General features: G+C 38.1%; 1 protein-coding gene across 4 annotated transcripts in view; it reads left to right on the top strand.

Annotated features, from left to right (window-relative positions):
• The window catches only part of AMPH (amphiphysin), a 254,072-nt gene that overhangs the window by 104,398 nt on the left and 125,851 nt on the right, over positions 1 to 23,823 (top strand). The window contains exon 3 of one of the 4 annotated variants that reach the window (XM_037837111.1): positions 11,100 to 11,229. The exons of the other annotated variants lie outside the window; for them this stretch is intronic. Within the exon in view, the coding sequence (XP_037693039.1) occupies positions 11,212 to 11,229 (18 nt within the window). The 5' untranslated portion in view covers positions 11,100 to 11,211. The remainder of the gene's footprint in view (positions 1 to 11,099; positions 11,230 to 23,823) is intronic. 4 annotated transcript variants of the gene reach the window in all.

Raw genomic sequence — 23,823 nt, 5'->3', positions numbered from 1 at the left:
TAGACTGGGAGCGTGGATGAAGAGTTCGCACGTAACTCTCTCAGTTGTCCAATGGGCTCCTAATGATGTGGGTTTTTGTTTTTTTTTTGTGGCCCAGATTTCATAAACTGTCAATTAGGACAAGGAGGAAAGGGGAAAACAAGGATAGAGTAAAAGGGATTAGCATGAAAAGGGTACAAAGAACTTGTAATTTTCCATGATTTTGTATTGGTAAGGAGAGCAAGGACTGTAGAAATCCAGCAGGAAGGACAAAATCTGACTTCAACATTTCTTCCCCAGACGTTTTTTTTTTCCCCCTTTGTATTTTTCCTCTCTTACCAGAGCTGTTAACAAGTAGCAAGACTGACTGGTGTGAACAGCAGGTAGTTTCAGGGCATCTGGTTGCCTGCTGATGGCTCGCTAATGAGCAGAGGAAAGGGCCCTGACGTGGAAGGTCCTTGGCTTCTCTTGTCCTTCCCGCTAAGAAACTCATCCACTAAGATTTCATGCCCATGGCAAATGTGCTAATTACAGCAGCAACAAAATTACTCTGAGGCTGGTTGGGCCCAGATAACCAACTGTGATGGTTAGGTTCATGGGTCAGCTTGGCCAGGTGATGGTGCCCAGGTGTCTGGTCCAGCAAGCCCTGGCCTAACTGTTACTGCAGGTCATTTGTGGCTGGTTAGTAAACCAGAAGGCTGGGTTATTAAATCATCAGTCAATTGACTGCAGCTGTGACAGATTATATCAACGAAGGGCATGCCTTCTGCAATGAGAGAAGTCAATCAGCTGGATTTAATCCAATCAGTTGAAGACTTTAAAGTGAGGCAGATAGCGGACCTTCACTTCTTCAGCTAACCAGCAGAACGTTTCCTGAGGAGTTCATCGAACACTTTCATTGGAGTTGCCAGTTTGCTGCCTGCCCTACAGAATTTGGACTCTTGCATACCCACAGTTGCGTGAGACACTTTTGTAAATCTCGTATTTACAGATATCTCTTGTTGATTCTGTTTCCCTAGAGAACCCTAACTAATACACCAACTATTGGATCACACTTCAGTGAGTGCAGATCTGAGCCCCTTAATCCAGGTGCCATATAAGAACAATACTTCAAATAAAGGAAAAGGGAACTACAGTTCTCCTTCTCATAGCTCTATACTTTTCATTCCCTCTTTTAAATGCTATTGCAGGGTTTCTGCTGCTTTTCTCCTTGCCCTTCTCTCCTGAGGAATAGACTGACTTTGGTGTGATACAAACTATGAAGGAAAGAAATACCTGGACCTTGAAATCTCTCCAGCAGTGAGAATTCCGAGCCGATGACTCCAATTATCAGAATAATCAAATGACTGAAACTGGAAATGTCATGTCTTCCTGCACCAAGGGGATCCTGTTTTGCTGTTTTTATCTTTTTACCTCCACAGAATCTAGTGCTTTGCATATTGGCCTTGAAAATAGCTTAACAAATATTTGTTAAACTTGAAGCTGAACTAGTGGCAGAAATTATAATTTTGAGCACATTGCTAGAATATGTTCTTTGGGGATGGAAGAGGTGTTTTATTTTGTGTGTATTTTTTTGTAAGCAGTTTCACAACATTTTTTTTTTTTAGAACATAGAATATGTAAATAAATTATTCAAAATAAAAAATCACAAAATAGAAGTTCTAAAAAGAATGTAAATACAAAGTACACTGCCACAGTGTGTTAAAATGAATAAAATTTTAATTTATACTAAACCATATTTACATTCTAAAAATTTTGCAAGTTGCCTGCTCAGATAGACTTAACAGATACCTTAGAGACTGTTTTTAGCACAGATAACCATGATGCGAATGTGTTAATGTAGCCACATTTCCTTAAATATTAATAGTGACCTTCTTCTGAGATACCCATGCCTTGATTAAATGTGAGCCCACTGGGTCTATTTTGAATAATGGTCAAGTTCTACGTGGGCGTTTCCTACCCTGGAGAATGTAGATAGAACCTTGGCCAGCCTATGACATTCCCTATCAGGAGACCAGGCTTTCTGGATTTTGAGTAAGAACCTCAGGTCATGCGTTTTGTGCACACTAGAGCATTGTTTTTCAAACTCGGCTACCTTAGAATCACCGGAAGGGCTTGGTGAAGCACAGGTTTCTGGGCTCTACTTCCAGAGGCTCTGATTGAGTAGGTCTGTGGTGAGGCCCCAGAACTTGCATTTCAAACAAATTCTCGGGTGATGCCGGTGACGCTGGTGTGAGGACCACTGCATCATGTTATCCATGGGTCCTTAAAACTTCTAAACTGGTGTAGTGTCTCTGGTTAGTGTCTTTATGACAAGGTCTAGATAAAGATTTAGTGGCCATGGTCTGGATTATCTGACTTGCTTTTCTCTATAGATCAAATCATTGCACAAGCATGATTTTGGGCTCAGTGAGAGTGCTTCCTTCTTCCCAACGTCATCTCACCTGGAATCTGTATGCCCATTAAAATAAAAACACCCTTGGGAGAGAGAAATATATGCTGTTCACACTTTGAGGATGAGTTTAATAGGATTATTTCTGGATAGTCTAGATTAATAGGGAGGAGTAAAGGAAGTATTGAAACTCTGGCTATAAGATCCTGAAAAATAATGAAGAACAATTATTTGGAGATTGAATACATGCAGCAAATATAAGACCTCTTTATTAAAATATCTCTTTTCAATGTAGCTAAAGTAATGGTGAAGGGGAAATTTAAAGCATTAAATGCTTATATGAAAAATAAGGAAAGGTCTGAAATCAATAATTTAACTTCCTACCTCCAAAAATTAGAAAAAGAAGAGCAAAATAAACCAAGCAGAAGGAAGAAAATAAGAACAGAAATTAGTGAAAATGAAAACAGGGAAGCAATAGAAAAAAATAACTGAAGTAACCTGATTCTGGGAAAAATCAATAAAATTGATAAACTTCTAGCAAGACTGACAAAAATAAAAAAGACACAAATCACCAACATCAAGAATTAAATGGGATATCACTGTAGATCCACAACTATTAAAAGGATCATAAAGGAGTACTGCAAACAGCTTTATACTTGTAAATTCTACAACCACAGAGTTACAATTCTTCAAGAACCACAAACTAACAAAAGTCAATGAAGATGAAATAGACAATCAGAATAGTCTAATAACAATTAAAGAAATTGAATTTTTGATCTAAAACCTCCTGGAAAAGAACGCTCCAGGCGCAGCTGGTTTCACTGGATGATTCTACCAACATGTAAAGAATTAATACTGGTATTACACTATCTCTTCCAAAAAATGGAAGAGAGGAAATACTTTCCAACTCATTTAATGAGTTTAATGATGTCAAAAAAAAAAAAAAAAATCTACAGACCTGTATCTCATGAACTTGGAGGCAAATATCCTCAACAAAATTAGCATATTGAATCCAACAATATATGAAAAGAATTATACTTTGTGACCAATTAGGATTTATTTCCAGTATGCAAGACTGTTATAATATTCAAAAATTATCAATGTAAGCTACCATATTGATAGGCTAAAGAATAAAATTATGTGATCATATTAATTGGTGTAGAAAAAGTACATGAAAAAATACAACATCCATTCATGATAAAAATGCTCAGTAAGTTAGGAATAGAGGGAAATTACTTTCAAGAGCATCTGTAGAAAACCTACAGCTAATGTCATTCTTCATGGTGAAAGACTGAATACTTTTCCCCTAAGAGTGAGAACGAGGCAAGGCATGTCTGGTCTTACCCCTTCTATTCATCATAGACCTGGAAGTTCTAATCAACACAGTAAGAAAGAAAAGGCATACAGATGAGAAAGGAAGAAGTGAAACTGTCCTATTTTCAGATGATGTTATTTTCTATGTAGACAATCCCAAGGAATCAATAAGAAACTCTTAGAAATAATAAGTGAGTTCAGCAAGGTTGTAGTATACAAGGTCAATAAAAATAAATTATGCTTCTATATACAAACAATGAACATGTGGTAACTGAAGTTAAAAATGCAATAGCATTTATAGTCACTCCAAAGAAAATGAAATACTTATCTATATACTTAATAAAATGTACAGAATCTGTATGCCAAAAATTATAAAATGCTAATGAATGAAATCAAAGAAGACTGAAATAAATGAAAAGATATATTGGGTTCACGGATTTGAAGTCTCAGCCTAGGAAAGATGTCTTGTTAAGAGGATAAAAAGATAAGCTACAGACTAGTAGAAAATATTTGCAAACCACATGTCCAAGAGAGGACACGTATTTTTAAAGAATTCTCAAAACTCAGTGGTAAATAACCAAACAGTCCAATTGAAAATGCGCAAGAATGAATAGACATTTCATTGAAGAGGATATATAAATGACAAATAAGCACATAAAAAGATGTCCAACATGTTTAGCCATCGGAGAAAATGTAAATTGAAACCACAGTAAGATATTACTACACACCCCCCAGACTGACTAAATAAAAAAATTTTAAAAAGTCACAACACCAGATGCTGGCAATGATACAAAGAAATTGGATTGCTCGTACATTTTGTAAAATAATATAGACACCCTGGAAAACAGTTGGTAGTTTCTTACAAATTAAATACGCAACAACCATATGACCCAGCACCTGTTCTCTTCAGCAGTTATTTCAGCAGTTTGATTTGGAATAGTCCAAACCTGAAAAGCGTCCAGATGCCCTTCAATAGGCGAATAGTAAAGCAAACTTTTTTCCACACATACTGTGGAATACTCCTCAACGAGAAAACGTAACTATTGATACACACAACAACCTGGGCGAGTCTCTAGGGAATTATGCTGAGTGAAAAAAGTCAATCCCAAAAGTTTACAGACTGTCTGATTCCAATGATATAACATTTTTGATGTGATAAACTTGTACATGTACATTTCCCCCTTAAGGAATTAAAATGTGGGTCTTGGATGTTGGAAATGCAAGATCTCTGCTTGAGATATCTCCTTTGTCTCTACTGCACGAGTGACCTCAGAGATCCTAAGCAGCTCGTTTTAACCAGTGTTCCCCCCAGCATATCAGGAATTTATTGTGAGAGGTGGTGTAGTGAATGAAATTTCAGAGAATGGTAGAACTGGCCCTAATTACACGTTCCTTGGTGGCCTTTGAGGGGAACTTAGAATGCATTTCTCAGCACTGGGAGGAAGTCCCATTCAAGCCGGGGCAAGTCTGGCTTGTTACTTACAGAGCTTTTCCTCTTGTCCATTTTAATGCTTTTATCTAAAATGGACATCTTCATATATTTGAAAAATTAGATCATTTGTACTGGGATGGGAGAGAGTGGAAAAAATAAAATATTTAGTTTTTAATCCAGACACACAAGTCTTGTTATGATTGCACTGGTCAAAATATTTGAAACTCCGTGTCATAACATTCATGACATTCATTCAACTGTATGTTAATTGTAGGTTTAAGGAGCTGGTTGGTTTCATGTTTAGTTTATTGCTCACAGGTAGGCATATTTCACATAACACACAAAAAAGACATTGTATCAGGCTTATATTTGGTCACTTATGTAATGGATAAGGCTGTTAAATGGAGGAAAAGGAAAATGTTTTGATGCTGATATGGAGGCACGCAAGAGTCTTAAAGGGACATGTCATGTTAGGAGGACAAAATTCTGGTGATATTTCTGCAAAGAATGTGTAGGAGGAAGCTCCTACTGAAATTGGTGGCCGGATATAAAATATTTCCCATGGAAATGAATGGTCTGTAGATCAAGAGAGCAGCATACAAATGGGGTGGGTGATAACATGTTTCTTTTCCCTTAAAAACAGCCAGAATTCATGTGCAAAGGTGTGTGTTGTACTTTAACCCCACTTATCCAAAAAACTCTCTACCGATAACTTATACATTCTTTAAAAATGTCAGGTGCAACACAAGTACCTTAACCTAGAAAAACCTCTGACCTTTTGTCTGGGGTAAACCCCCCTTAAGTTACTTGCATAACTTAAAGCAGATTCTGCTTGGCTGTTTTTTGTCTTTATTCAGTACCCTGCTCTGAATTATTTGTAGCTCCAGTTTTTCATTTACTTAGCATGTTTTCATCCTAATTTTGGAGGCAACATCCCTTGGAGAATTTCTGACATGGCCTGGGTTTGATTCTAACTGGGGGTATCTAGAATAGAGAAAGGCACTGAACTTTCCATAGTTTCGAAAGCTGCTCTCGTTCCATTCCACTCCTTAAATATCCGCTGTTACTTAAAATATTTTCAGTCTTCTAAGAGCTTTATATACTTTTAGTAACTTAATATAGTGAGTAATTTTATTTGTGCACAAGTATGTTCTTTCTTGAATCCCATCGATGTTCTCCAATTTGTACATTTATTTTGGAGCAATCTCACTCTTCTCTGGTAGGCTGATTTTTTTAAACCATAGAACATTGATATATTTCACTGACATCAGTGAATTGCTTCTGCAAGAATTGTGGGTGTTGTTGCCCCCATTTTATGCTGGATTTCCATTAAAATTTAAACTCAGTCATCTCTCAGTATTCTATAAGAGAAGTGGTACATGTCTGTGTCTCTGGAATAAAGTTTAACTAGAGATACTCTTTTAGTTCCAAGTTATAAGTATCTGTGTGAGTTTTGTAATACCGAAGGCCATCTTAGGGCAGAAATATTTTCCAATAATGAAAATGTGTTCTTTTAGTATCAAGTTTCAGGGAAGTTTTTAGGTTATTTGATTGTATCATGTGGAGGTTTAGGACAATAATGTACAATTTTTAGACACCTAGTTTCCATACATTTATTGAGTCATTCTACATGTCAGGAATGGATCTAGGCCTTTGGGAAATGTCAGTATATAAAACAATCAAAGGTCACTGCTACTATGGAGCTTATATTCCAGAACAGGGAGGGAGACAATAAATGAACGCCAATAATATAAGTACATTGTATTATCTCTTAGAAAATGATAAGAGCTGTGAAATAAAGCAAATGAGTAGGGAATAAAGAGAGCTAGGTGAGGGAGATCGAGAGGTGGAGACAGCAAGTTTCAAGTTTTGCTTCAAAGGGAGCACACAAATAAGACTGTAGCTGAAGGAGGAAGTAGGGTCAAGAGAACACTTTCTCAAGGGCAAAAACGTAGGGACACTAATGGGACTCACTTGGTAGAGAAGGAAAATGTGATGATTCATCAGAGAGAGGGGAGAACAGCTGCTCTGTGTCCTTGAATAGGCAGGAGGTGGTAGGAGCAAGTGCTAAACTAGAGGAATGGACTTGAGTTAGGAGCAGGACACCTCATCTAGGGTGACAGAGCATGACTTTCCTATGGATAAAGGACTGTCAAATGCATTGCTTGACTTACTCAGCAAATAGTAAGTGCCTACTAAGTGCAAGGCAATGTGCAAGGCACAGTGATAAACATTTCACAGATAGTTCTTCTCTTTGTGAAGCTTGTCATCTAATTATCTGTCTTTTGAAGCAATTGAAACAGTAGAAAAAAAAAAGATAAGGCGCTAGTTTGGATCTGTTATGTACCCCAGAAAAACCTATGTTCTTTTAATCCAATCTTGTATGGGCAGACCTATTGTGGGGGGACCTTTTGATTAAGTTGTTTCCATTGAAATGTGACTCTACCCATTCAAGGTGTGTCTTTATCATCTTTACTGGCATCCTCTATGAGAGGATAAAAGGCAGAGACATTTTGAAGAGAGCTCAGAGACACTTAGAAATGCCCTGCAAGGAACAAGCAGAGAAGCTAAGAGAGACATTTTGGAGAGAGATTTTGGGGAAAGCCATTTTGAAACCAGAAGCTGGGAGAAAAGGGTGAGCAGATGTCACTGTGTGCCTTCCTGAGTGACAGAGGGACACCGATGCCATTGGCCATTCCTTAGAGAAGGCATCTACTTTTTGATTCCTTAATTTGGACATTTTCATAGCCTTAGAACTGTAAATTTGGGAACTAGTAAGCCCGCATTGTAAAAGCCATTTTTCCGTTTGTGGTATTTTGTGTTCTGGCAGCTTTAGCAAATTGAAACAGATACAGACTCTTTAGATGATGTTACTGTAATTCCATTATTTTGATGCATTTTGGTATCCTACTTTTATCACTTAACATTAGTGCATGGGAATACTCTCATCCCAATCGGTATTTTTAGCAAACATGATTTTTACCCCTTCCTGCATTCCCATTTGTAGCTAGACTCTCCAGGCTCATAGTAGACCCTCTAGTGGGTGTCTACTGATCATCACTGCAAAGGTTCTCACCCTGTATAGCTGCTTACATAGGACTCCTAAATACTCATTAAATGGTTATATGATTGGCTATATGATTCTTAGTTTAACTTATTTATGTATATTTATATTCACTGTATATGGCAAATAGGAAGGGGATATAATTTGGCCACTAAGCCCTTAGTTAATTAAAGTTGTCGCTTTCCTTTGTAGTATTGTTTTCATGGAAAAGATGTGTTTGACTTATGTACTCTTAGTTGAAAACCCTTATTTGATGGATGTAACATGCCGTGATTATCAACATGAGGGTTTATTTCTGTGGGATGGAAGTAGATATTGGAAACCATAGATGTCAAAAGAATGTGTTGGTCCTTGCTCTTCAAATGTTCTTGCATTTCCATAAATTCTCTTTCTGCTCAAGGGCTCTCAAGTGGCAAAATAAGTCTGCCTACTTGATGTGATGATTAGTGTTGCTGTCCATGGTTCCAGGTGAGAGAAAAAACCAAAAAAATTGTTATGTTGGAGAACTTGTCCATCTTTTAACTTCTTTACTCTTATTTGTTTTGCCACATCTACAGATTATGTCTTTAGTTCTGGCCTATATAAAGCAAAAACTAGTTGAAACCCAAATAAAATTTGATCCAGTCAAACTAGAGTTGTTCCAGGCATCACAGTTCATGCCATTTCCTACGGAGCTTGTTTTCACTTTAAGAAATCACTTCTGGAGGAGCTTCTGTTATTGCTTCAAAGGTTTCCTTTCATCATCCTAGTCTTTTACCTGTCTTTGTGTTTCTTCTTGGCTATGTTAATTAACCATGCCAGCTGGAGAGAGTTTAGTATCCCATTTCTAAGCACTCATTTAGAGACCAATTCCATGTATCTTCTACTTCCCTTTGTGAAGCTCATGATCTCTTCTCTAAATAATCTTTATTTTTACTCCACTGTTTTTGATAATGGGATGCAGAAAATAGGCATATCTTTCATCCAAGTCTATGGAGAAATGGTTGTATGTGCTCTCATAGATGAGCTGCCGTTGATTTTCCAATTTGCATCGGTATTATTGGTTCCCATTGACTGTGATTCTCTCTCTTAAGTCATCCTTGTAAGCCCAGGGCTGACTATGCCATCAGACAGTCACCGTCTGAAATCTGGAACCAGATATGTCATGGCCCAAGAGGGCTTTTGTAGCCAAAAGACTAAAGAAAGCACCAGACACGTTCTGAGAATGAACTTTTATTATAGGGCTTACCTACAGGGTGGGTAAGTCGAGCCATGTTGCCCTGAAATCAGGAGCTTCTCTGGATGGATTCAGGAGCTGCTCTAAATGGCGGCCAGTTCAGAGCACAAAGTGGAAATAGTCTGCGCTTTGGGGGGCTGAATAAGCTGGGTTATAAGGGCTCAACATTCCAATGGGTATGAGAGCATAAGGCAGGGAGTGGGTCGTGCAGTGTTGGGAGGGGTTGATTGTAATCAGCAGGGAGGAGGGGAGGATTATAGAGATAACTGTATCTCAGGGAGGCTCAGGGAGGAGGTAGTTTTGGGTATAGATTACACCTAGCATTACAAGGAGAATAGGTCCTAGGCCAAGCAAAGTTCTGTGTGCAGTTTTCAAGACACTTGGGGGTCAGGGGCTCCCACAAGATATATTTTAAGTTTCTTTTGGGCAATCTTATACTAGAACTACAAACTAGTGTGTCCACAAACATATTCAGTATTAATTAACAAATGAAAGACACAGTGGAAATTTACAGTACAGGTTCCCAAACATTCATTAGGATCACCTGGAGGCATTTTACAAATACTGATTCCTGGGTCCAGACTTCTCAATCAGATCATGCATTGACTTGGGTCATTAAAGAATCATAATACTAACAACTTTTATACAAGCCTGAGATTACACAAAAAGAGTGAAGAAAATGGGTTCCTTAGTGCCATGTCCATTTGGATATGTTCCCAAATCTGGATGGTCATCAGAATCTTCCAGGGAGCTTTAAAATTCACAAATTTCCAAGCCCACTCCATTGGGTTAGGCAAAAATAGTGATAAAGTATCATTATTATTAAGATTTCCTATAAGTAGTGCTTTGGCATTTATCAAGTGTTTTTCTTTTTTTTTTTTTTTACACTGTCTCACTTGATGCGCACAGCAATTCATAATTACAATTATGCTTTACAGGTGAAAAACTGAGCATATGTCATAAAAATTCATTTTGATAATAAACTTGATTATTCTTATGGCCATTGGTATTCATGCTTGTTTCCTTATGCAGTAATTTATCACATTGGCTTGCTTTTTCCCATAAGTATTCTTAAGTCTTTCTTATACATCCATGTAATTTATTCCTGTGTACTCTGAGACTCTCCAGTACTGCAAAATTTAAAGCTATTAAAAAGCGTTCTGAAAAGCACAACTTGTATTTGAGATTTGGAAGAACAAATGAAAAAAAAACAAAAAAAAAAAACAAACAAAAAAAACAAACATTTTGAATTTCCAAGTAGCTTGTTTGGGTAAGTTTTATATAGTTCTCATGAAGATTTTCCTTTGCAATATGACACATAGCAAAACTTAGTTCAATCAAGCCTTTTTAAGACACCTACTATTTGCATAGTTTATCATGTAAAATGTATGGGGTAGAATACTTACAGTGACATCCAGCATTTAATGAGCAGACACTGTGTTGTCATGTACTCTGCTAATACTTCATCCTTCATGATAGCTCCAGGAGGTAGGCATCGTTATCATCCTCACTTTACAGAAGAGGAATCGAGGCCTAGAGAAGTTAGTAACTGGCCAAGGTTGCACAGTTAGAAATAGCAGAGCTGGTTTTAAAATCCAGAGAAACTTAACCACTGTACTCTATGACTCTTATGGGATAAGCTCTGTGGAATCATGTTGCTGAGAGAGATGAGTGAATAGTTGGTATATTTATTTATTTACAGATTTGAACTGTGTCATGAGAGCTGGAGTTAAATTATTCTCATTGGTCAGCAGTTGTTTCCTGTTGGACTGTGCACCTGCTGGCATCCACAGCTTTCTAGCCCCTGGGGATGGATGTGGTGGAGAGCAGTGGTGAGATATGTGGGCTCTTGAGGAGATCGTTGGACTTAAATAACCCAGACTGACTAGGCTCAAATACCAGCTTTCTAACTCGTAGATGGGTGTCTTTGGGCTAGTTTCTCAGCCTCTGTGCTTCAGTGTTTTCATTTGTAAAAATTACTGACCTCGTACGGTTATTGTAAGGATCATGAGTTAACAGGGTTATGGCACACAGGACAGGACCTAGTACAAAGTGAGCTCTTAGTCATTGTAGAGTTTGGGTTTATGTTGCTATATTACAGGCTTACATAGAGGATGTCATAAGTGCCAGTTCTGAAACATTCTGGGTGTTACAACTGGAGTAAAGATTGACAAGGCACTTCCTTCATTCTCATTGACAGCCTCTCCATACCTGGACATCACAGTTGTTTTTCTCCTCATGCTTTTATATCGTGTCCAACTTGGTGCTGATAGAACACTGTAGCTAAAGCTGCCAGGCATCCATACCCGTGGAAGAAGACACTGAGAAATAAGCCGCAGGAGAGCGGGGGAGTGGGTTTCTATTGAGATTCCCTTGGTTTCTGGATCAGTTTTTTCCCTCCCTAGATTTAATACTGGTGCTTGTAGGTATTAAGGTAAAGGTTGAAAACCTGTTAAATAATGCCTCAAATTCAACTTTAAGTCTAGTCTCTTCACGTACGTACATACATACATACGTACATATATACACATACACAGGAAAAGGAAAAACTTGAATGGCCCTTTAAGGACAACAAACTCAGTTGCCTTAAGTCAGTAATATATATATCATCAAGCTGTATCTGGCCTATATGCTATATGTCAGTTTAATAGTTCTAACAAGCACTCGTATCCCCTCACAGACACGATGTATTAGCTTTTCCCAAAGACCTGACTAAAGATCTGCATAAACCCATGTTTGCTGGCTTAAGAGAAATAAATGGACAAAATGTGCATGTAATTGTTAGCTGGCTTTCTAATTTTGTTTTGTTGAAAGGTAAAAAGTATGTTTCATGTGGTTTTCAGATCATAGGTGTTGTTGTTGGAGTTGATGACATGGATAGTTGGAAATCAGGTCAATGAATCCTGGATAAAATTGTGGAGACTGAGATGTTGCCTTTGTCCCTCCCTCTTCCCTCCAACCCCCATGGGCCCACAAATGTGATTTCAAACATCCATTCCTGTTTTCTCATTATCTTGTAACTTCTGCATTAATATCCAAATAAATAAATAAATCCAGAGAAGTTGTTCTGTGAAATCAGTGTTACGTAACAGCATGTTACTATAAAGAGCCTGAAGCAAGGAAGCCAACATGTAAATTTCAGAGACCCTGCTGCTTCCACCTTTGAAACATTTGTCTTCCAATTTAACAGCATCCCAACTTGTCATAGGGAGAACCATTCTTCTTTAGTCCCTTTAGTGCTCAGCAGCCTAACGTTGTCTTTGATCACAAGTAGATTCAGAGATCATGTCTTATTAGTCAGCTGTTAATCAAGGTGCTGATCATGGCCTCATTAAATCTCATCTCCTTGATAATCTAACTTTCTTCCAAGCTTCAAAAATGCTGAGCAAATTTAATAATACTGCTTGCAAGATTGAGTTAAATTGTCTGAACTCTAGGAAATTAAGCCAATTTTAATTTTGACAGTTGCTTCAGCCATTAGCCATTTTCAAGAGAGAAATTTCAGCAAAGGTAAAAAAAAAATAATCATGTAGCTATGGGAACTTCTATAGGCTTATGATCACAGATGAGATGACAGGGTTTATCTTTTCAAAGTCACAACTTTGTATCTCCCCAGATCTAGGTTCCATATATCTATAAATTTGGCTTTCACCTGAGCTCTTATCTGAAAGTCAACTCACAGTTAGTTGCTGAGTTACAGAGGCAATTTAAAGAAAAGATTTTTGTAATATGTGTGGTGTTTTCTTTCTCCTTTTTCTTTTTATAACAAAAGATGACCCTAAAGGTAAACAGTACTACATTTACCATATTTAACAAGTCAATTCAACATGCCAGTGTTTCTTTATTTGATATTAAGCACCTGTTGCCTTAAGAGTTTTGCTAGACCTGCCTTGCATTACTGTTAAAATCCACTGGGCTTGGTGTTACAAGTGCAGTCAGGGCTACAATGACCCACACCCTGCCTGGGGTCACTGTGGAAAGGGTGTCCCTAAACTGTGCAGTGGTGGTTGACCTGAGATTATTTCCATAGAAACTATTAATTCCTTCTGAGCATTTGGTCTATAATTCATTCACGTCGATGTGTCAGCTATGGCTTCTTTCTTCTGAGCAGAAGTAACTGGGGTAAAGGTGATCTTACAAAATCATAATTCTTTAATGGCTCTTGAAGTGCTAGGTATAGTATTTACTAATATTAGTATATTTTAATGCTTCACAATATAGTGTATTTAAACAATAAATGACTCTCATTAATTTCAAAGGTCATTCACCACAACTTAATACAACCCTGTTTTGAAATTCGACATCTAGAGGCAGTTTTTGCTACATAGTTCTAGAATTTTGAGACATTTTGCCATGTGTCAAAGTCTGTGTAACTCTTCTTACCAGGCAATTGATCACTGTTGAGAAAATCTGTCCGGGACTCTTCTATGCTGTTACCAGAGATCAGTAGGAAACTTTCATGTCAGTAGGATTTATAGCTTCTCCTTTGCTACTGCATAGATTACATTTTTTGAGAACTAAATGTATGTCCAGGGCTGTCCAGGGTGCTGATCAGAGTCTTAATGAATGAGAGCTGTCCAAACCAGTCCACTCCAAGATATGCATGCAGATTATTAAGGATTTAATGTGACTGAGGACCAATCTAATGCAAAAACAATTGTGAAACACATTTAATTAGATATCAGATATGATTTTCTTATACTAGGGAATAAAGATATCTGAAACATTCCATGGTAATATGGCTGATGCACTCTTCTCTAATTTGATTTTTAACTTCACTCTACTCCTTGGGGAGAGATATGATGAGTAGTGCCCACAAAATCAAGGGAAAAAGCAACAGATTCGAGATAGCCCTCAGAAAGAGAATAAAAGGACTTTTTGATTAGAGACAGTGGTTTTCAGACCTTGGCAAGATTCTTAAACTGTGTGTACTTCCTGCATGTCTGTCAAATTTTTATATCTCCATGATGAGACCTAGAATGACCTCGACTTGTTTTCCAGGACAACCAGAAGAGAACTGGGGAGACTGACTCCAATTCTCTAGCCCAGTGAGTGTGTGACACCCCAAGGGAGGGAGTGGATGGGGGTAGCTTTAAAGAGAAAGGGAAAGCAAGCTGACTCCCTCAGTCTGTGTGAGAAGAAAATGAGGCTTGAGTGACCTCTGGGCTTGAGAGACAGCAGCTCCTGACACTGATAAATGATTCAACTGAAAGAAATAACCTCTGAGCAACACAAGAGTCACATTATTATACTTATATACAGGGTGAGAAATTTTGTAGGTGTTGGATCCTTCTTGGCTCTTGTCCAAATAGGAGTATTACTACAGAATCCAGACAACTGCTTTATAATAGACTCACTTGAAATAATTTCTCTCCAGAGCCTTTTACCTTTATGACACAGGTAGAATTTTAGGTGAAATTTAATATAGTTACTGAATGATTTCTGAGACCTGACACCCATGAGGAAAATTAAGAATTTTAATAATTGGAAGGGAAGAAAGTCATTTAAATTAGCATCCAGTTTGTCTGCTTATATTGAACTCAAATATTTAAGCCATTGCTTTACAATTCGAACTTTCTTCTATTCTGATTTTTACAAAATCTATCCTGGGATTCTTATTTCACTAAACAAATGTATATTGCTTCCCGTTGGCAAGGGGAATACAGGACTGGATCGGAACCTGAATTATTTCTATTTCATTCTCTTGTTCTGAAAGAAAAAGCAATGACTTAATTGTGGGCTGAATCTGACGTGCTTTATTCCTTAAATATTTGGGGGAAAGTGTGCCTTTCCATGCCACTCTTTTGCTATTTCCCAATACTCTGAAAAATCCTGGTGACTAAAAACTGTCACTTATTAAGGCTGTCTCTGTACTGCTTTCTCCAGAGAAGCAAAGGGACTATTGAAACTGCATCCTTCTGGGTGAGAAGTGAGCCTTACTTTACAGGTCAGTGCTTCTTAGACTTTTCTTGGAAGAGTCATTATGGCAGAGCAGGGTCCCAAAGCACATGGTGGAAAGCAGGACTTGCTTGTGGAATTTTTGTTTTATCTTAGAAATACTTGCAGTTTTCATCCTACTTCATAATGGAGTAGTTTAATGTTCTAAAATAATGGTTTCTATTCAGCTTGCCACCACCACCATCCCTTATCCCCCTCCCCCAAATTCAATAAAATTGGTGTTCCAGAGAGGTCCTTTAAATTTCTTGTGTGGTTTCATGTTCCCTAAACAAACCATTGAGCACTCCCAGGGTCCACCCTTATCCAGTTTGAGAAGCATGGCCTTAGTGAATTAAATTTCTCCTAACATTGTAGGGCTGTAGGCTTTAGATTAGTTTGGGTCTAGAACTGTCCAGGTAAACCACATACATGATAGATGACATTTCTATTTTCAGACATTATTCTCTCAATTATCTGCCATCCAATGGGGCAAATGATCCTGGGGCCCTGCTGTCCTCTCTCAATATGCTTCCATCTCTTTCTGTCACTTGACCACTACTTGGGTTTCCATTTGCTAATGGTCCACTGTTTCCTAAACCTTTCCAATTTGGTTTCCTTCCTGAAAAGCTCCTGTACATGTCTTCATTGCTTTTCCAGTCCCTAACTCCTTTGGGCTTTTTTTGGGGGAAGTCAAATTTCAGCCATCTCTGCCCTTGAATATTTCCACTGTACATGGTGAACCATTGTTATCAGGCAACTTGGGCTATGTGATGATGCTGATGTAACGAAACTTCAGAGGCATTCAACAACTGAGAGTTATAGCTCATTCTTGCAAATGTGACTTTTATATTTTCTTCACTCTGGTAACCAGGCAGGAGAAGCAGTTGCTGTCTGGGATGTTATGGGGCTTGTGGTAGAGAGAAAAGAAAAGGCAGGACTATGAGGTGGCTCTGAAAATGTCTCCTCAGAAGTGGCACACATCATTTCCACTCTCATTTCATCAGCCAAATCATGTCTGACAGTCCAGCCTGATGTTATCGGGCAGGATGTTAAATCTTCCCTCAGCAACAGGTCTGGTAAGAAGGTGCAGCATGGATTTGACACTCAGAATCTTCCAAAGCCCTATTTTTTTCAACCTCTCATATAATCACGATCCGACACAGTGCCTGTCACATATTAGATACTCGGTAGGGGAAAGACCAACTTCTTTCTTCCTGAAATCTGCCTTTCCTTGGTGGTATTGAGGATGCCATGCTGACACTTGGCTCGTTTCTTCTCTGGGTCCTCTTCATTTTCTGTTCCCTAGTGTTAGTTACCAGAGTTTTATCTTCACTGTCCTCATCTTCTCCCTGGAAATAGCTTTCTACTATACTTTATTGTTTTGGAAATCTACCGTGATTTGTTTTTTCCTCTAGTTTGTGACAGTTTGCCTTTATGCTAGATCTGAATGGGTCAGCAAGACAAGGAAATCCTTGAGTTTTTAATTTAAACCATGTTGAGACCTTAGAACTGGAGTCACTTATTTTGAACTTTGATGATTTGTCCTGCCATCCTAAATAAAACCATTCTGGTTGAGGTTCATCTGTGCCAGCAAATTAATTAACTCAGACCTCTTATCTAGTAATTGGAGCCTACAGAGTTGCAAAAACTAGCTTGAGCAAAACATAAATACAGCAAACCTCAATTGAGCCTTATACAGATTTCATAGAAATAATGTCGCTATACTGGCATTATGTGTGTTTTATGTGGAAAATATTCTTACCTAAAGCCCTGGTTGGAGTGAAGCATAGCCTTAAAATAAGCACTTCTTTTCAGAATTTCTTTGTATTAATCATTATCTACTTTTAAATGTGATGGGCATTTTGTCTTTTCTTTGAACCCTCGAAACAGTTTTTTTTTTTATTAAATTCAGTTTTATTGAAATACATTCACACACCATACAATCATCCATGATATACAATCCACTGTCCACAGTATGATAACATAGTTATGCGTTCATCACCACAATCTATCTCTGAACATTTTCCTTACATCAGAAAGAACCAGAACAAGAATAAAAAATAAAAATGAAAAAAGAACACCCAAATCATCCCCCCATCCCACCCCATTTGTCCTTTATTTTTTATCCCCATTCCTCCACTCATCCATACACTAGATAAAGGGGGTGTGATCCACAAGGTCTTCACAATCACACTGTCACCCCTTGTAATCTACATTATTATATAATTGTCTTCAGGAGTCCAGACTGCTGGGTTGGAGTTTGGTAGTTTCAGGTATTTACTTCTAGCTATTCCAATACATTAAAGCCTAAGAGGTGTTATCTATATAGTGCATAAGAATATCCAGCAGAGTGACCTCTCGACTCCATTTGGAATCTCTCAGCCACTGAAACTATTTCGTCTCATTTTGCATCCCCCTTTTGGTCAAGAAGATACTCTCAGTCCCACGATGCCGTGTCCACATTCATCCCCGGGAGTCATACTCTGCGTTGCCAGGGAGATTTACACCCCTGGGAGTCGGGTCCCACGTAGAGGGGAGGACAGCGAGTTCACCTGTCGAGATGGCTCAGTTAGAGAGAGAGGGCCACATCTGAGCAACAAAGAGGTACTCAGGGGGAGACTCTTAGGCACCATTACATACAACTTTAGACTCTCCTTTGTGGTAATGAGCTTCATAAGGGCAAGTCCCTTGCTCAAGGGCTCAGCACATCAAACCGCCAGTCCCAATGTTTGTGACAACATCAACACCAGTCCAGGTGAGGATGTCCAACACATCCACACCTTCCCCCAGATCCTCGGGGCTGGGGAGGGGAAGGCTGTAAATATGTTTTTTATTATCTGCCCAAATTACTCTAGGATGTGTCACTATTTCACTCCAGCCTATACTAACCTACCGTATCTCACTTCCTATTCAAAGTTCCATGCAATTGTGGTGTTTGAACAAATCGACTGTAGAGTTGTACTGTTTAGAAAATTTAGACCCTGTACCAAATAGATATCTATTCCCTTGGTCTCATATGAAAGTTGAAGTTTTAAAACACAATCAGTTTCAACCTTTATCCTTTGGCCTGGCTTGCCCTGGTCTTAACCAGACCTGCTTCATTCATATCACTAATTGAAGTCTGGGCTGTTTTTCAGCTTTTTTTTTTTTTTTTTTTTTGACAGTGGCTGTATGCACTAATACTGACATTCATATCTGCCGAGCTCTAGCTCTGAGTTTCAGGTGTCTCAGAGATATGCATTGTTCCAGAGACCAATCAGGTTATACGCCAGGGGATCAGCATCTCAAAGTTTAGAGATAGGCCTTACAATTCAGGGATAGAGTTAACTGCTGTAAGAGCTTACAATCTAGGGACTATTACAATTATTGTGTCCATGTTAGGCTATTTCTAAGATTCAATTCTGAGTTTACACATTGTAGTTAGTCCATATTGGTGAGGCATCATCCCTCTCACCATGTTTTCTCCAACACTTTTACTCCTATATATATTTTTTCCTGCAATTTTGTAGAGTTATATTCACATACCATACATTTATCCACAGTGTACAATCAGTTGTTCATGGTATCATCATAAAGTTGTACATTTATCACCACAATCAGCACTTGAACATACTGATTACTACAAGAAAAATTGTTTTTTTTTTTTTTTTAGCAATAAGAAAAAATGATAAAAAGGAAAATAACATGTCATACAATACAATATACTACTAAGGACAGCAAATAACACCACTAACAAGAATCCCATATTACTCCCCTATATCCCCCTCTCATATACATTTAGCATTGGCATATTGCCTTTGTTACATTTAATGGAGGTATATTACAATGTTACTGTTGACCATAGACTCCAGTTTGCTTTTTGACCATAGACTCCAGTTTGCTTTTTTCTACATGGTTGACATTCATTTGCTTTCCCACATGCAAAAACATTTTTATATTTGTATATTTAGTAACAGTCATTGGCCACTCCAGTTTTTGCCACGTTATACAGTCCCAGTCTTTATCATCTATCTTTACCTCTGGTGTCATACATTCTCCTATCCCACCTCTTTCAGCTTTACTCACAGACATCTTTGTTCAGTGTACTTACAATACCGTGCTACCATCACACAGTATTATGCTATCTATTTCTGGATCTATGCAATCAATCCTAAACTTTCTGTAGTCCTTCAGCATCAAATGGCTGATCTCTGCCCTCTTTCTATCTCCTGGTCGCCTGTGTTGTCAGCTTTTAACTCCCAAAGTTTGTTCATTAATGTCTGTTCATATTAGTGAGACCATACAGAATCTGTCCTTTTGTTTCTGGCTAATTTCACTCAACATAATGTCCTCAAGGTTCATCCACATTATTACATGATCCACGTCTTTGTTCTGTCTTACAGCTGCATAATATTCCATCATGTGTATATACCACAGTTTGTTTATCCACTCGTCCTTTGATGCACATTTGGGCTGTTTCCATCTCTTGGCAATTGTGAATAATGCTGCCATAAACATTGGTTTACAAATGTCTGTTTGTGTCTTAAGTTTCAGTTCCTCTGAGTATATACCCAGCAATGGAATAGCTGGATCATATGGCAAATCTATACTTAGCTTCCTAAGGAACCTCCACGCTGTCTTCCAGAGTGGTTGCACCATTCTACATTCCCACCAACAATGAATAAGTGTGCCTCTTTCTCCACATCCTATCCAGCACTTGTCATTTTCTGTTTTTTGGATAATGGCCATTCTGGTAGGTGTGAGATGATATCTCATCGTGGTTTTGATTTGCATTTCCTTAATAGCCAGTGAAGTTGAGCATTTTTTCATATGCTTTTGAGCCATTTGTATTTCCTTTTCAGAAAAATGTCTGTTCATGTCTTTTGCCCATTTTTTAATTGGATTGTTTGTCTTTCTGTTATTGAGATGCAGGATTCCTTTATATATTCGGGATATTAAACCCTTATCTGATATGTGGTTTCCAAATATCATCTCCCATTGTGTAGGTTGCCTTTTGACTTTTCTGACAAAGTCCTTTGATGTACAAAAGTGTTTAATTTTGAGGAGATCCCATTTGTCTATTTGTTCTTTGGTTGCTCGTGCCTTGGGTGTGAGGTCTAAGAAACCACCTCCTTTCACAAGATCTTTAAGATATTGCCCTACATTTTCTTCTAAGAGTTTTATGGTCTTGGTGCTAATGTTTAGGTCTTTGATCCACTTTGAGTTAATTTTGGTATAAGGTGTGAGATGGGCATCCTCTTTCATTCTTTTGGAAATGGATATCCAGTTCTCCAAACACCATTTATTGAACAGGCTGCTCTTCCCCAGTTGCTTCGGCTTCACTGCCTTATCAAAGATCAGTTGTCCATAGATGTGAGGGTCTACTTCTGAACACTCAGTTCGATTCCATTGATCAGTATATCTGTCCTTATGCCAGTACCATGCTGTTTTGAGCACTGTAGCTTTGTAATATGCTTCAAAGTCAGGTAGTGTGAGACCTCCCACTTCATTCCTCTTTCTCAAGACATTTTTGGCTATTCAGGGCACCTTACCCTTCCAAATAAATTTAGTTATTGGTTTTTCTGTTTCTGTAAAGTAAGTTGTTGGGATTTGAATTGGTATTTCATTGAATCTGTAAATCAGTTTAGGTAAAATTGCCATCTTAACTATATTTAGTCTTCCAATCCATGAACATGGCATGTTCTTCCATTTTTTCAGGTCTTGTTCAGTTTCTTTTAGCAGTTTCTTATAGTTTTCTGTGTGAAGGTCTTTTGTGTCCTTGGTTAAGTTTATTCCTAAATACTTGATTCTTTTGGTTGCTATTGTAAATGGGATTTTTTTCTTGATTTCCTCCTCTTGTTGCCCATTCCTTGTGTATAGGAACACTACAGATTTTTGCGTGTTGATCTTGTAGCCTGCTACTTTTGCTGTATTCATTGACTAGTTCTAGTAGCTTTGCTGTAGGTTTTTCTGGATTACCTACATATAGAATCATGTCATCTGCAAATAGTGAAAGTTTTACTTCTTCCTCTCCAATTTGGTTGCCTTTTAGTTTTTTTTCTTGCCTAATTGCTCTAGCTAGAACTTCCAGCACAATGTTGAATAGCAATGGTGATAGTGGGCATCCCTGTCTTGTTCCTGACCTTAGTGGAAAAGCTTTCAGTCTCTCCCCATTGAGTGTGGTGTTAGCTGTGGGTTTTTCATATATTGCCTTTATCATATTGAAAAAGTTCCCTTCTATTCCTATCCTTTGAAGTGTTTTCATCAGGAAAGGCTGTTGAATTTTGTCAAATGCCTTTTCTGCATCAATCGAGATGATCATGTGGTTCTTCTGCTTTGATTTATTGATGTGGTGTATTACATTAATTGATTTTCTTGTGTTGAACCAGCCTTGCATACCTGGAATAAATCCCACCTGGTCGTGGTGTATAATTCTTTTAATGTGCTGCTGGATTCGATTTGCGAGTATTTTGTTGAGGATTTTTGTGTCTATATTCATTAAAGAAATTGGTCTATAATTTTCTTTGTTTGTAGTATCTTTGCCTGGTTTTGGTATTAGGGTGATGATGGCTTCATAGAAAGAGTTAGGTAGCTTTCCCTCTTCTTCAGTTTTTTTTGAAGAGATTGAGCAGGATTGGTACTAATTCGTTCTTGAATGCTTGGTAGAATTCACATGTGAAACCATCTGGTCCTGGGCTTTTCCTTTTTGGGAGCTTTTTGATGACTGACTCAATCTCTTTTGAGATTGGTTTGTTGAGGTCATCTATTTCTTCTTGAGTTAATGTTGGTTGTTTATGCTTTCCTAGGAAGTTGTCCATTTCATCTAAGTTGTCTAGTTTATTAGCATATAGTTGCTCATAGTATCTTCTCATTATCTCCTTAATTTCTGCAGGGTCGGTAGTTATATTTCCTTTCCCATTTCTGATTGCATTTATTTGCATCTGCTCTCTCTTTTTTTTTGTTAGCCTAGCCAGTGGTCCATTGATTTTATTGATTTTCTCAAAGAACCAACTTCTGGTTTTGTTGATTCTCTCTGTTGTTTTCCTGTTCTCAGTTGCATTTATTTCTGCTCTAATCTTTGTTATTTCTTCCCTTCTGCTTGCTTTGGGGTTAGTTTGCTGTTCTTTCTCTAATTCCTCCAGGTGAGCAGTTAACTCTTCAATTTTTGCTCTCTCTTCTCTTTTAATATAGGCATTTAGGGAAATAAATTTCCCTCTCAGCACCGCCTTTGCTGCATCCCATAAGTTTTGATAAGTTGTGTTTTCATTGTCATTTGCCTCGAGGTATTTACTAATTTCTCTTGTAATTTCTTCCTTTACCCACTGGTTTTCTAAGAGGGTGTTGTTTAGCCTCCATATGTTTGTGAATTTTATGACCTTCTGCCTTTTATTTATTTCCAACTTCATTCCATTGTGGTCTGAGAAAGTGTTTTGTATAATATCAATATTTTTAAATTTGTTGAGACTTGCTTTGTGACCTGTTCTAGTTTGCTAATGCTGCGGAATGCAAAACACCAGAGATGGATTGGCTTTTATAAAAAGGGGGTTTATTTGGCTATACAGTTACAGTCTTCAGGCCATAAAGTGTCCAAGGTAACACATCAGTAATCAGGTACCTTCACTGGAGGATGGCAAATGGCGTCTGGAAAACTTCTGTTAGCTGGGAAGCCATGTGGCTGGCGTCTACTCCAAAGTTCTGGTTTCAAAATGGCTTTCTCCCAGGACGTTCCTCTCTAGCAAGCTTGCTCCTCTTCAAAACGTCACTCACAGCTGCACTCAGTTCCAGCTCCTTGAGCCAGCACATTCATATGGCTCCACTGATCAAGGCCCACCCTGAATGGGTGGGGCCACACCTCCATGGAAATATCCCATCAGTTATCATCCATGGTTGGGTGGGGCGCATCTCCATGCAAGCAACCTAATTCAAACGTTCCAACTTAATCCCCACTATTCTGTCTGCCCCACAAAATTGCATCAAAGAATATGGCTTTTTCTGGGGGACATAATACATTCAAACCAGCACACGACCCAACATGTGGTCTATCCTGGAGAATGTTCCATGAGCACTTGAGAAAAAAAGTGTATCCTGCTGTTGTTGGATGTAGTGTTCTATAAATGTCTGTCAAGACTAGTTCATTTATCATACAATTCAACATCTCTGTTTCTATAGTGATCCTCTGTCTAGATGTTCTATCCATTGATGAGAGTGGTGAATTGAAGTCTCCAACTATTATTGCAGAGGTATCTATTTCTCCTTTCAGTGATCGCAGTGTTTGCCTCATGAATTTTGGGGCATTCTGGTTTGGTGCATAAATATTTATGACTGTTATGTTTTCTTGATGAAGTTGACCCTTTTATTAATATATAGTGTCCTTCTTTGTCTCTTTTAATTGTTTCGCTTTTGAAGTCTAACTTGTCTGATATTAGTATAGCTACTCCTGCTTTTTTCTGGTTGTTGTTTGCATGAAATATCTTTTTCCATCCTTTCACTTTCAGTCTATGTTTGTCCTT

The sequence above is a fragment of the Choloepus didactylus genome, chromosome 5 (genome assembly GCF_015220235.1).
Source record: "Choloepus didactylus isolate mChoDid1 chromosome 5, mChoDid1.pri, whole genome shotgun sequence".
In the NCBI taxonomy this organism is placed as follows: Eukaryota; Metazoa; Chordata; class Mammalia; order Pilosa; family Megalonychidae; genus Choloepus; species Choloepus didactylus.
The sequence above is the reverse complement of the archived record's forward strand: the minus strand, read 5'-3'. Positions and strand labels throughout refer to the sequence as shown.